Genomic DNA, 15,272 nt, shown 5'->3' with positions numbered 1-15,272 from the left:
TACTGACTCAAACCTTTGCCTAAATCACCCCCTCTAATACTGAGGTCAACCTGATCTATCCCCCGAATGACCAACCCTCGTGGATTACATTTATGATGGACTTTGAAATGGCGGGGTGGGGTTTTAAGGGTAGAGACATCTTCGACTATTACTGCTTTTTCAAATCACACGGGCATTTGGCATAGTAAATGACTCCTCATGAGGTACCTGTAAGATGTTTTCTGATTCCATAATTTTTGATCCATTCCAATTAGTAAAAGAAGATGATTTACATAAGTTTGAGCATGCTTTGCAAAAGCCACAGGGGAAAAGCCCATCTTGCAATATCTTCTTCTTGGTACTCCGTTTTGGGTCATAGTGGCTATGGACTAATATGTCCTTGATGTTCTGACCACATTTAGCTACCATCAATGGGGCTGCAGGAATTACTTCACGTAGGATAGGATCCGATTTCAAGATGTCCCAATTTTTTTTTAAATATTTCTGAGTTCATCCCACTGATTATTGAAATTTGAAATGAATCGCACTGGTTCCATGGTGTCAGCGTGACACTTCTTTAAAGAAGAATGTGCCCCTTCGTATGCCAACCTGTTTATGGGGGCCTGGGAGAGAGACATTTTCCGGGAAGGCACCATCCCTGAAATGGACAAAGTTCCGGGATGGATGCGTTATATCGATGACATTTGGTTTGTGTGGGAAGGGACAATCGATGAACTTCATAGTCTCATGGATAAACTTAATGACAATTCCCTTAACATCCGTCTAACTTACAAATATGGAAGGAACTTGGATTTCCTGGACCTAAAAATCGGGGTCCTAGACGACGGAACATTAACAACATACCTTTATAGGAAACCGACCTCCACCAATTCTCTATTGCATTATTCTTCATCTCATCCCCCATCTACCATTAGAGGAATCCCAATTGGTCAATTCCTTCGGGTTCTAAGAATTTGTTCCCAACAGGAGACGTTTGAAGATCAGGCGGTTGATCTGGCATGGAAATTTTCTAATAGAGAGTATAGTAAAAAATCAGTCAGACGGAGTTATAAGAGGGCTAGTAATAGTATCACGCTGACTCCGTGGAACCAGTGCGATTCATTTCAAATTTCTATAATCAGTGGGATGAACTCAGAAATATTTAAAAAAAAATTGGGACAACTTGAAATCAGATCCTATCCTATAGGAAGTAATTCCTGCAGCCCCATTGATGGTAGCTAAATGTGGTCAGAACCTCAAGGACATATTAGTCCATAGCCACTACGACCCAAAATGGAGTACCAAGAAGAAGATATTGCAAGATGGGCTTTTCCCCTGTGGCTTTTGCAAAGCATGCTCAAACTTATGTAAATCATCTTCTTTTACTAATTGGAATGGATCAAAAAATTATGGAATCAGAAAACATCTTATATGTACCTCACAAGGAGTCATTTACTATGCCAAATGCCCATGTGATTTGATTTACATCGGCCTCACCACTCGAGAACTCAAAATAAGGGTGAGAGAACATGTGAGGGACATTGAAAAAGCAGTAATAGTCGAAGATGTCTCTGCAGCGCCCCCCCAAGGGCAGTGGGGTACTCGGATCTGGGCCCCTTTGGTTCTCAGTGGGGATATCACGGTGGCTGATCCGGTCCATGGCCCTAAGGAGGTCCGTTAATGTTGTGGGGAAAAGGTCTTTAAAGGGATAATGTTTGTGACGCCACCTGTGGTATTCGGTCAGGGTGACCGACGCTGCTTAGGACCGCTGGGTTGATGTTATGGCAGTTAGATGGTATACCTTCCCACAGGTGAAGTATATCCCCAGGGCTACCCAGAGTGTAGATGGTGGATGGTGGATGATGTAAGGCTCAGTGAATAACGAGGACACAGTCTCTTTACCTTTACTGAAGGCTTCAGCATCCACAGTCCAGGGTAGGGACCACAGGGTAGGCAGAGTCTGGCCGGTCTGAAGGCAAATTCAGAGCCCCCTTATCCAGGTGGAATTCAATAGCCTTCCTCTAGCGCCTGGGAGTTGTAGTACCTCCCTACTGAGCAACTCGGTAAGGTCCTCACAACTATTGTAGATGTTAAGTCTCTTCTCTCTGTCCCCCTGATGGATAGGATAAACCCGTATGACTGGTGGCCTGAGGCTTTTTATAGGGACCCTAGATAGGCCCCGGCCACCACAAGTTGCCACCCTGACTCCTGGGTATATGGTCAGGCAGTCAGCATGGAATCAACTGTCCTGTCAGCCTCTGAAGTAACGGCATAGAGATCCTCACTCCCTCGGTGTTCTGGCTACCGGTACTGCGCTTCAGAAGGAGGCAGCCTGCTTCTAGCTGGTCTCCCTCTGATGTTCCTCTCCTGTTGCTATGACTTCGTTTCTCACTCACTGCAACACAATTCCTTTCAATGTCTCTTTCTTGGGATGCTGCCGCATGGGATTCAGGCGCAGCTCCGTGTACCCTTGTCTTCCGCAGGCCGCAGTCTGGAGCTGGCTGGAACCCACTCCAACCAGCCTCTGCCAAACTCGGTCGGGACTCACTGACTATTTCCTACTCCCTCCAGTCAGCTTCTGTCTCACTTCCTAACCAACCCACCAGTTTTACCTAAGTGTGAGGAGTGCCCTAATAGATAGATGCATGGCTCCCCCTGGCGGACTGGAGTGTGAAGTCTGTTTTGTGGTTGTGATAACTGGACAGAAGATCTCCTTCATTGCCTTCAGACGTAACATCACTCCCCCTGGTGGAAGAACAACATTACTGCAACGACCAGGACTCTGGGGCGCTGCATGTCTACCCTTAAAACCGTACCCCGCCATTTCAAAGTCCATCATAAATGTAATCCACGAGGGTTGGTCATTCGGGGGATAGATCAGGTTGACCTCGGTATCATATCAGAGGGGGTGATTTAGGCAAAGTTTTGGCTCAGTACGAGAGCAGATGGATTTCCCGCCTTGGTACGCTTACACCACAAGGCCTTAACGAAAATTTGGGTTTTAATGCCTTTTTGTAGTATAATTGGTTGTTTTTCATTGGTCTTTTTCCTATTGTAGGTTAGGGGTTCCTTTTTAAGGCTGTGTGCACACGTTGCTGATTTTTCGCTATAAAACCGCAAAAAAAACAGCATACAATATGCATCCCATCATTTTGAATGAATTCCACATGTTTTATGCACATGATGCATTTTTTTCCGCGAAAAAAACGCATCGTGGTAAAAAACGCAGCATTTTCATTAATTTTGCAAGTTTTTTGCGGTTTTCCCGCTATAAAATGCATTGGGAAATGTCCGGAAAAAAACGCATCAAAAACGCACCAAAAACGCATGCAGATTCCTTGCAGAAAATTTCAGATTTTTCTCAGGAATTTTCTGCAAAAAATCCTGAACTTGTGCACATAGCCTAAATGATAATTAATAATGGCTATTTTTACGAGTTTTTAACTTATTTTTATCCTTTGCAGAAATGTCCGTGATGAGAGATTGTGAACATAGGATGAAAAATATTTGGCAATGAGGAATGTTAACATATTTATTATTCCTGTAACAAGTGGCGATAACAGCGCAATTTTCTTTTGAGGCCACCATTGGATGACGAAGACGAAGAAGCAAATATGGGTGAATGGGGATCACCAGTATAGTCCATATGCACATTTGATAATTTATATTTGAATTTAGCCTGTATACATTCAATATTAGATAATTTTTGCTCTTTCACCCCCTTTTAACCATTCCCCCTTCCCCTCCCTTCCCTTACAGGAGTATTGTTTATTACATTTCACTAATTATTATTAATTGATGTATATATTTATTTATGATTATTTTCTTTTGATCATATATTATTGTCTTGTTTATGTGATGTATTATATATTATATATTTATGTACTGTTTATAATAATTCGGTCACATTTTTGTTATTTGTTATTTATTACTTGGCAATTAACTCATATTTATGTACACATTTATAGGGACTTATTTACATATATGTATATGTTATCACAGACATATTTAGTTTGGTATCTTATATTTATTTATTTTTCACCAATTTTAATGTTTATAATGTATTAATGATGAATTATATATTTATTAATAAATAATGTATTTTCACTACGGGCACCCGTCGTTTGTGCACTTTATAGTACATCTGTTTAAATAAGCACTTTTTACTATATACTATTCCGCTGGTATGGCTGCCACACTAGTTATATTATTGCCAGTTATCTTGTTATTATATTAGTTCCCCGCCTCCTAAGTGCGCATGCGCTGGGTCAGATTCCCCTTGACTTCCGGGTATGTCTATCATGTGATCGCAGTGTGCTCCACTGCGTTCCAACAGGCATTTCCCGAAAGTGTCTGTGTAACTTGTCCCTCTCCATGGAGGTTTTTTTAGCCTTGTTTATTGTTTAGGGTTTAAAATTATTGTAATAAAAATGTATTTTTTATTTTTTCTACCTACATCACTTACTATCCACGGGCAATTGTACCGGCATGGATATTGTTGTTGAATAATTTTGTTGCTGTAGTCACCACTAGGCCCTTTAAAATGCTGCACATGAGTCATCACATTGTGTTCCCTGTGTATGTGCAGTGTAGCAAGGTGTAAAGTGTCTAACTTGCACATGGGCGGTATCTCCTAGAGCCTGCTTGTGAGTACAGTAGCCAGGTGGATGATAATAAACACCAAGTATATTTTATCACCTGGCACTTGATGTTGAGGAGCCTGATTGTGACTATATCAGCCAGGTTTTGTCAAACAAATCTGGAGCAAAAGGGTTGGACGCATAACAGCATGACTCTTCTCTACAGCAGGAACATCCACTTGACAGTTTATAGGTTATGGGCATACAGTGTCCAGGATTTTGAAAATGTATTACCTCTGCTGCTTCTGAAAAGACATGAGTATGTTTGATATCAGGTCTCCTCCTACAGCATGGTGGTGGTTTAGGGTGGTAAATTGACCTGACCGCTTCCCCTTAAGTGAAGTCACATATGAATTTTCCAGGTTTGCATTCTAGTTAAACTATTCGTGGTACTTTGGAATAGAATATGTCAAGTATTGAAGTTATTTTTAATGTTTCACTATTAGGCTATGTGCACACGTTGCGGTTTTTGCTGCGGATCCGCAGCGTTTTTGACGCTGTGCATCCGCAGCAGTTTTCCATGCGGTGTACAGTACAATGTTAACCTATGGAAAACAAAAACCGCTGTGCACATGTTACGGAAAAAAACGCGCGGAAATGCTGCGGTTTATTTTCCGCAGCATGTCAATTCTTTGTGCGGAATCCGCAGCGGTTTGGCACCTGCTCCATATTAAAAATCCGCAGGTGTCTAAAACCGCAGTGGAAACCGCACAAAAAACAGCGATAAATCCGCAGTATTTTTGCAGTGCGGATTTCATCAAATCCGCTGCGGAAAATTCCGCAATGGAATCCGCAGCGTGTGCACATACCCTAACATTACTTAAACCAAAACCAAATGCCGAATAACTGTTGGTTGAATGTAGCCCCTTTGATTATTATGGCATGAAGTAAAATTCACTTTGACGTGTATCTCTACCTTTTACTTTTCTTGTATGACTACATGGATAGCCATATTTCGATAACTGTGTCTCATTTACTACATCTTGTTCAGTAAGCCTGTGCAGTGACCTATTGTGTCTGCTATCTATGTCTAGTGAATTCCTAGGCTCTTCTCGGTGTATGCTTACCAGAAATCGCACAGCCAAAAAGAAGAAAGCAACTACCCAGCCAAAGAATTGTTATTGTTATCAGTCAGCGACTGTGTCTGTGTTGCATCTGTACTCAATGTAGCAGTAACTGTTTGATTTAAACATTTTCTTTTTTTCTGTCTTTTGTTTTTGTGCTTGAAAGTTTATCATAGCCGTGTGTAGTGCTGACTCCTTTCTTCTACATCTTTCCTGGTTCTTTTTCCTCCTTACATTTTCTTACTGCTCTGGTGAGTGCAAGGAATCTAAATTGGTTTTGCACACTGTACAATACTTCTTTACAAGTTTAAACCAACATTGTATTCTCTTGTCTGTACCAATTGATGCATGAAGCCAAGACACGTTTATACCAGACAATGTCTAGATGTTAATGCACAATATCAGACCTAATATATATCCCTACATGCAGGTGTCCAGAGCTAACCATATGCATGGAATGCCATGTTAGAGTCAACCTCCACTAGGCAATCAATCTACCAATTTTTGCCAACCCCAAAGTCATATTAGGTAGCAAGTATTTCTGAGGTCGGGTTAGAATTTAGTTATGTCTCCATACAGATGTAAAAAAGTAACATATACTCAAACATTTAGTCCCCATCTGGTGAGCTCTTTCTGTCTCTGCTTACTTCCTATAGCAAGGACTTGCTATCTATGGACATGTGACCCTCACAGCCAAGCAGTAGTTTCAGTGGTCATGTGACATTCTTGTCAGCATCACTAGAATGGCCACTGATTGACTGCAGAGGTACAACACATCATTAATTATTGAAAAAAGTAAGCGGAGACTGGGCTTGATCTCCTGAGCGACAACACTGGGGGGATTGCCCCTGTAGATACAAGTTACTTCCTTATTTTATACCATTTGTTTCCTCTAGGGCAGTGTTCCCCAACTCCAGTCTTCAAGAGCCTGCAACAGGTCATGTTTTCAGGATTTCCTTATGATTGCCCAGGTGATGGAGCTTTGCCTGTGCAGGTGATGCAATACTAAGGAAATCCTCAAAACATGTCCTCTTGAGTAGCTCTTGAGGCGTGAAGTCGGAGAACACAGTTCTAGGCAATGCCAACAAAAACACATTAATTCTCTAATTTTTTATTGTAGATTGAATTTAAATAATAGTATTTATGTTTCCTCTATTCAAGGCTGGTTGCATTTTAGCTGTACTTTTGGTATCCATGTCCTGTGTTGGTCATTTACATCGTATGTAACCATGAGGAACAAGTAGTAAGATTTGTGTACATGATGGCACCAATCCACCAATTCTACCCAAATATTAAATGTTAACCTACTCTGGGAAAGGTCTATTATTTTACTACTCATAATACAAAAATGAATATTGGCTACTTTCTAAAATTTCAAAAAAAGATGACCTTGTTGTGCAAGTCTCATTGACGTACAGTATATAGTCTACAGAACCTAATTTAGACTAATGATGGCCATCCATAGACTACACTTTGGATTTAAGCCTCATCTAGTAGAACTACTTGTTATTTGTAGAAAAAAAAATTTCAGATCATTAATGCTACACTGTACTATTTTTATTACTTACTATAATATTGCCCTTGAGTTTATTACGCATTTAATAAATCCAACCATTCCAATGGCATCTAAGACTGCAATATAAAACTCCTATGATCTTGCATTTAACATATTTCATCATTTTAGCAATTCAATCCATATACAGTTAGGTCCATATATATTTGGACAGAGACAACTATTTTCTAATTTTGTTTATAGACATTACCACAATGAATTTTAAACAAACAATTCAGGTGCAGTTGAAGTTCAGACTTTCAGCTTTCATTTGAGGGTATCCACATTAAAATTGGATGAAGGGTTTAGGAGTTTCAGCTCCTTAACATGTGCCACCCTGTTTTTAAAGGGACCAAAAGTAATTGGACAGATTCAATAATTTTAAATAAAATGTTCATTTTTAGTACTTGGTTGAAAACCCTTTCTTGGCAATGACTGCCTGAAGTCTTGAACTCATGGACATCACCAGACGCTGTGTTTCCTCCTTTATGATGCTCTGCCAGGTCTTCACTGCGGTGGTTTTCAGTTTCTGTTTGTTTGTGGGCCTTTCTGTCTGAAGTTTAGTCTTTAACAAGTGAAATGCATGCTCAATTGGGTTGAGATCAGGTGACTGGCTTGGCCATTCAAGAATATTCCACTTCTTTGCTTTAATAAACTCCTGGGTTGCTTTGGCTTTATGTTTTGGGTCATTGTCCATCTGTAGTATGAAATGACGATCAATCAGTTTGACTGCATTTGGCTGGATCTGAGCACACAGTATGGCTCTGAATACCTCAGAATTAATTCGGCTACTTCTGTCCTGTGTCACATCATCAATAAACACTAGTGACCCAGTGCCACTGGCAGCCATGCATGCCCAAGCCATCAGACTGCCTCCGCTGTGTTTTACAGATGATGTGGTATGCTTTGGATCATGAGCTGTACCTCACCTTCGCCATACTTTTCTCTTTCCATCATTCTGGTAGAGGTCGATCTTGGTTACATCTGTCCAAAGAATGTTATTCCAGAACTGTGCTGACTTTTTTAGAAGTTTTTAGCAAAGTCCAGTCTAGCCATTTTATTCTTGATACTTATGAATGGCTTGCATCGTGCAGTGAACTCTCTGTATTTACTTTCATGCAGTCTTCTCTTTGTGGTAGATTTGGATATTGATACGCCAACACCCTGGAGAGTGTTGGGCACTTGGTTGGCTGTTGTGAAGGGGTTTCTCTTCACCATGGAGATTATTCTGCGATCATCCACCACTGTTGTCTTCCGTGGGCGCTCAGGTCTTTTTGCATTGATGAGTTCACCAGTGCTTTCTTTCTTTCTCAGGATGTACCAAACTGTAGATTTTGCCACTCCTAATATTTTAGCAATTTCTCGGATGGGTTTTTTCTGTTTTCACAACTTAAGGATGGCTTGTTTCACCTGCATAGAGAGCTCCTTTGACCGCATGTTTACTTCACAGCAAAACCTTCCAAATGCAAGCACCACACCTCAAATCAACTCCAGGCCTTTTATCTGCTTTATTGAGAATGATATAACGAATGGATTGCCCACACCTGTCCATGAAATAGCCTTGGAGTCAATTGTCCAATTACTTTTGGTCCCTTTAAAAACAGGGTGGCACATGTTAAGGAGCTGAAACTCCTAAACCCTTCATCCAATTTTAATGTGGATACCCTCAAATAAAAGCTGAAAGTCTGAACTTCAACTGCATCTGCATTGTTTTGTTTAAAATTCATTGTGGTAATGTCTATAACCAAAATTAGAAAAATGTTGTCTCTGTCCAAATATATATGGACCTAACTGTACATTGCATGTGGTATTTGCCGCTATGATATTTTAGAAAATTAGGCGAATGAATACTAAAATGTGTAAGATATGTATGTTTTCTTTGTTTTTATATTGTGTATGTGCTTTTGCTGGGTACATTGTTGTCATGCTCTTTGTGTGTTTTATTATTGTGCTTTTTGCAACCCCACCTCCCTGCACATGATTGTGATTCATTTTTAATAAAACCACAAGATTTCTCTACTACACCACTAATTAAAGATATAAATACCACTGATGCATATCACCACAGAATATTAAAACAGGGATATGCCCTAAGTGTGGACTATTAAAACAGGGAAAACTCCACTAATGAATATATCCTACAAACAAAAGGAGTAAATACAACCCATCTCCATATAAGGTACAAATAGTAACAAATTTTATTATAAATATGTAACAAAACAGATAAATGAACACAATACAGACAAGGTACACGCAGAGCTAATGTACATAGGATCTGGGACACTGAAGGTTACACCATAGGTAGATAGGTCTATCAGGGGCCTAACACCTCTGAGCAAGGACCAGAGACGACTAGTGTGTCATAAAAAGTGCATAGTACTTAGTTAAGTAATCCTGCTGTTAAATGATACTGTTGAACTAGCCCAAATGGGCACAAAGGAACCAATCACCCCTCCCTATCTTACCCATGAATCGGTGCCAGTGTCCGTCCTGCTAGCCCCGACGCGCGTTTCGCGTTTGCTTCCTCGGGGGGCGTGTTTTTGTGTGTTAACCAGGCACCCTATAAAGGGTATAGGCAGCTGTAGCTACTCAACGGCGCCGTGATTAGCGCATGCGCACCGCCAGCATGGGGATGTCTGACACATGCCTGCCGGCCCTCCTAGTGTACAGAGCTGGGGGAGAAAAAATCCTCTGGACGTCATTTCCCGCTACGTCCCGGATGCCAGGAGGAATGGTCAGCAAGTCCCCGCTGTGGCGCGCATGCGCACGCGCCGAAAACGCCATCTTGCTAGAGGGAATAACTCAGGGCAGTACATATATAGTAAAAAAAACTAGGAACAGAGATCAGATTCTGTTCTCAGACTATAATGTGTGGTGAAAAAGTGCTTAGAGATATTAAAATATAGTCACTAACGTAACGATCACATCAAAGAACAAGTGAAGTGTAATTAGTAATAAGTGCCATCGGTCATAAAGCTGACGCATCCCAGACTACAACTACTGAGCATTATAAAATAGTCCCGCGCTCGGTGCAGATGGATATAAATATATATACCACACAATACATTAATATATGTATGAAACCATAAGTCTAAATCAACAATACAAAAGGCATAAGAATAATGCGCATTCGTATGCTAATTTATTTCTGGGATACTGGGAGAGGACTCTCTTCCAGGAGGGCGCACACTCCGCCCCCCAAGTCCTGGGGTGGTATCGGTACATAGATGATATTTTGTTTATATGGAAGGGGCCTGTAGAACAGCTACATCTTTTTATGCAGGATCTGAACCGTAACAGCCTCAACATCAAGCTTACATATAATTTTAGCCATGAAAGAATTTCTTTTCTAGATATCATGCTGCAGATCCAGGATGACGGCTCTATTAATACTGATGTGTTCAGAAAAGAGACCTCAGTTAATGCACTCCTCCATGCCTCCTCATCCCATAATGGCTCTACTATTAGAGCTATCCCCATTGGGCAGTTTTTAAGGATGAGGAGGATTTGTTCCACGGAGGAGGCTTTTGAAAGACAGTCAGTGGACCTTGGGGAGAGATTCTGGTCACGTGGGTATAGCAATAGAAGCATCAAACGAGGCTATACCCAGGCAAAAAAACAGAGGAGAGGTGACCTTTTGTCATATCCACTTAAACCTAAGAAAAGAGAAGGAGACAAAATTAGGTACATCTCTACATTTAATCATCAGTGGGGTTCCATGAGGGATATCCTGAGGAGACACTGGCCGATCTTGAAAACAGACCCTGTTCCTAGTTTTTTTTACTATATACGTACTGCCCTGAGTTATTCCCTCTAGCAAGATGGCGTTTTTGGCGCGTGCGTATGCGCGCCACAGCGGGGACTTGCTGACCATTCCTCCTGGCATCCGGAAGTGACGTAGCGGGAAATGACGTCCAGAGGATTTTTCCTCCCCCCGCTCTGTACACTAGGAGGGCCGGCAGGCATGTGTCAGACATCCCCATGCTGGCGGTGCGCATGCGCTAATCACGGCGCCATTGAGTAGCTACAGCTGCCTATACCCTTTATAGGGTGCCTGGTTAACACACAAAAACACGCCCCCCGAGGAAGCAAACGCGAAACGCGCGTCGGGGCTAGCAGGATGGACACTGGCACCGATTCATGGGTAAGATAGGGAGGGGTGATTGGTTCCTCTGTGCCCATTTGGGCTAGTTCAACAGTATCATTTAACAGCAGGATTACTTAACCAAGCACTATGCACTTTTTATGACACACTAGTCGTCTCTGGTCCTTGCTCAGAGGTGTTAGGCCCCTGATAGACCTATCTACCTATGGTGTAGCCTTCAGTGTCCCAGATCCTATGTACATTAGCTCTGCGTGTACCTTGTCTGTATTGTGTTCATTTATCTGTTTTGTTACATATTTATAATAAAATTTGTTACTATTTGTACCTTATATGGAGATGGGTTGTATTTACCACTAATTAAAGTACATTACAGCTGGACTGTAATCCATATTAATGGCCTTTATATGCCAATACATCTTTTAGTGACTGATGTGTTTCTCACAGGTTCGACAGATGGACCCTGGCTTTTTTGGTTTGCACATAAGAAGAAATATGGGTGACAATGTTGAGTATTATGTTCCTTCACCGATGGACTACATACAAGAACAGGTATTGAAGTACTGATTCATTTTTAGTAAATGTTTTATTGGTGAACTATTTTCACTCTTTTCCTCCATAATTTAGATTAAGACTAGGTTCAAACTTGCATCATGATTGACAACCTACCAGTAAACAAACAGATGCCAGTATAATCACTGTATGAACTTAGCCTAAGTCAAGTATTAGACAATCAAACCATAGTAAAGCAGTTATTCCTTAATAAATGTTGATTACAAAAATCTGATAATAGCGGTTTTGAAGTAACTCACAGTCTTCCTTGTATAAAATATTTATATTTTTCTAATTTTTTTGGCTGCTTGATGCTGCTGTGGATGGGTAATGGACAGAATCAGTCTCCTTTTCCCTTTCTTATCAGACAACATACAGGTGCATCTCACAAAATTAGAATATCATCAAAAAGTTAATTTATTTCATTTCTTCAATACAAAAAGTGAAACTCATATATTATATAGGGTAATTACAAACAGTGATCTACTTCAAGTGCTTATTTCTGTTAATGTTGATGATTATGGCTTACAGCCAATGAAAACCCAAAAGTCATTATCTAAGTAAATTAAAATACTTTACAACACCAGCTTGAAAAATTATCCGAAATGTTGGGCAACTGAAATGCATGTTCAGTAAATGCACTTGTGACACCCCAGGAATCCGGTTGTCACAGTGGTATTGCCTGCCTCCCGAGCATGGTGATTCCATGCCTGGAAGTGAGAAGGAGTCCCCTTAGCAGGTAACATGAGCATACAACACTTTCCTGACTCTGGGCCAGAAGGGGGAGCTCTAAACCCGGTTTCAGGGTAGCTTCCTGTTGTGAATTCTGCTCTCGGGCTTCCTCCGGTGGTTATGAGTGGTAGTGCTGCTGTCTTTGGATCGCAGCATTCATCAGGTGGGTCCACTTATTGCAATTTGGTCTGGGCTATTTCATCTGGCTTGATTCTTTAGTCAGTGCCAGTTGTCCATTGTTTTTGGAGGATTCACATCTCTGACTGGTCTCTCCTGTTTTGCAGTCCATGTCTACAAAGATAAGTTCTGGCTTTGTTTTTGCAGTTCTCATGCTGTGGGCTTAATAGTTCAGTGCTTTTTCTTGTTTAGTCTTTTCCAGCTTTGTCTGTGTAAGGATTCCTTCAGCCTTGCTGGAATCTCTGGAGATGCAGATATACCCTCCATGTCTTTAGTCAGATGTGGAGTTTTTGTATTTTCTGTGGTGGATATTTTCTAGTGTTTTAATACTGAACGCATAGTATTCTGTCCTATTCTTTCTATTTAGCTAGAATGGCCTCCTCTGCTAAATTCTGATTTCAGTCTGCGTATGTCTTTTCCCTCTCCTCTCACAGTCAATATTTGTGGGGGGCTGTCTTTCCTTTGGGGATTTTCTCTGAGGCAAGATAGTTTTCCATTTCTATCTTTAGGGGTATTTAGTCCTCAGGCTGTGTCGAGGTTTCTAGGGAGCGTTAGGTACATCCCACGGCTACATCTAGTTGTGTTGTTAAGTTCAGGGTCTGCGTTCAGTACAGGTACCACCTTCTCCAGAGTATGTCTAATGCTGCTCCTAGGCCACCATATCATAACAGCTTCCCTATAAGTTCTGGTCTTTAGGGGGAGTTGGTCAGTCTGTGTGAGACAGTGAAGGGAGAAGAAGCAAAGGAGAGAGAAACTGTGAGAGGAGCTGTGATTGAGCTTACCCCCAGGATTAAGTGCAAGATAAACGGACACAGGGCTCCGAGGTTGTGTGGGAACTGTATGCCCCACACCTGAAACTGGAGGGCAGGAGATTGCAGGTCTCCTGGTCACAACTGACACCCGAAGGCACAGCAGCAGATTAGAGCTTGGAGTCACCATGAGAGAGGGACACCTGTAAAAAGGCTCGAGCTGCCTGCCATGCGGACAGTGTTCCACCTGAGGGACAGATTGAGAGAGGGACTTGAGGAAAGCTAAGGCATCAAGAACCTAGAATTCAGTGCAGAAAGAAAGGCTTCCAACTCCACCTGGCTAGGGGGATTCCGAACCGATTCCAGACTGCCCGGATTTCAAAGATCATCCGTAACCTGTGCCCTGGACCGCAATTTCACTAGTAAAAGGTAAAGAGACTGCAAATCCTGTGTCCTCCAATTATTTCCTGCACTCCACCATCTATCATCCCTTACGAACTGCACCAGCAGGAGCCCTGGGGACCAAGCTCTACCTGTGGGGAACTATACCAATTCTGCTGCAATTCCTTCAGTCCCAGTGGGCCCTTCTAAGCAGCGTCACCCATCACTTGCCAAGTACCACAGGTGGCGCCACAAACATTTCTCCATAGACTTTATTTGCCACTGCACTTCATCCCCTTTAATAGGATGCCCAGGGCCACAGACTGGGTCACCGCTGCTGTGACCTTCCCCTTTAAGTACCGCCGGACCCGTCCTGAGTACCCCACGGTCCTAGCGGGCGCTCCACACTCAATGCTTGGTTGGGGCTCCTTTTGCATTAATTACTCCATGAATGCAGCGTGGCATGGAGGCGATCAGCCTGTGGCACTGCTGAGGTGTTATGGAAGCCCAGGTTGCTTTGATAGCAGCCTTCAGCTCGTCTGCATTGTTGAGTCTGGTGTCTCTCATCTTCCTCTTGACAATACCCCATAGATTTTTTATAGGGTTAAGGTCAGATGAGTTTAATGGCCGATCAAGCACAGTGATACTGTTGTTTTTAAACCAGGTATTGGTACTTTTGGCTGCGTGGACAGATGCCAAGTCCTCCTGGAGAATGAAATTTCCATATCCAAAAAGCTTATCGGCAGAGGGAAGTATGAAGTGATCAGAATTGTCCTGGTAGACGGCTGCGCTGACTTTGGTCTTGATAAAACACAATGGACCTACACCAGCAGATTATATGGCTCCCCAAATCATCACTGATTATGGAAACTTCACATTAGACCTCAAGCAGCTTAGATTGTGTGCTTCTCCACTCTCCATCCAGAATCTGAGACCTTGATTTCCAAATGAAATGCCACAGATCCCATTTAAACCCTGCAGCAAAGGTTTGGGGGAGTCAGAATTTTGTTTGCAAACTATATATCAGGTGGGTCTGCAACATCCGGCTTGTGTGAAGTCAACACAGAGCCAAGGAAAGCAAAACGCCTGGCGCTCCCTCAGCGTGACACAGTGGTGCAGTCGTCCATGGTAACTGGTCTCGGACACAGACTGTGTTGATGCCCCAGCTGCGATCCGGAGGATACCGTTTGCCTTTCATTTTGTGAGTTTTCGAACAATAAAGACATTTGCGTTGAACTTTACTGGGTCACTGCCTCATTACTGCTTGGTGTGAACACCGTTGCACTACAACTGGAATAAAAAAAATAGACACCACACAGTTTTTCATTGTGCTGCATTTTTTCT

General features: G+C 42.0%; 1 protein-coding gene across 3 annotated transcripts in view; it reads left to right on the top strand.

The window, feature by feature from the left end:
- TIAM2 (TIAM Rac1 associated GEF 2) overlaps window positions 1-15,272 on the top strand; it is an 810,124-nt gene that overhangs the window by 536,753 nt on the left and 258,099 nt on the right. For 2 of the 3 annotated variants that reach the window (XM_069769403.1, XM_069769402.1), the window contains exon 12: window positions 11,785-11,889. In XM_069769403.1, coding sequence (XP_069625504.1) covers window positions 11,785-11,889 — 105 coding nt within the window. Of the gene's footprint in view, window positions 1-5,849; window positions 5,935-11,784; window positions 11,890-15,272 lie in introns of all 3 variants that reach the window. The other variant, XM_069769404.1, reaches the window with a different exon arrangement.

The sequence above is a fragment of the Ranitomeya imitator genome, chromosome 5, assembly GCF_032444005.1.
Source record: "Ranitomeya imitator isolate aRanImi1 chromosome 5, aRanImi1.pri, whole genome shotgun sequence".
Lineage (NCBI taxonomy): Eukaryota > Metazoa > Chordata > Amphibia > Anura > Dendrobatidae > Ranitomeya > Ranitomeya imitator.
This window is presented reverse-complemented; position numbering and strand designations above follow the sequence as displayed.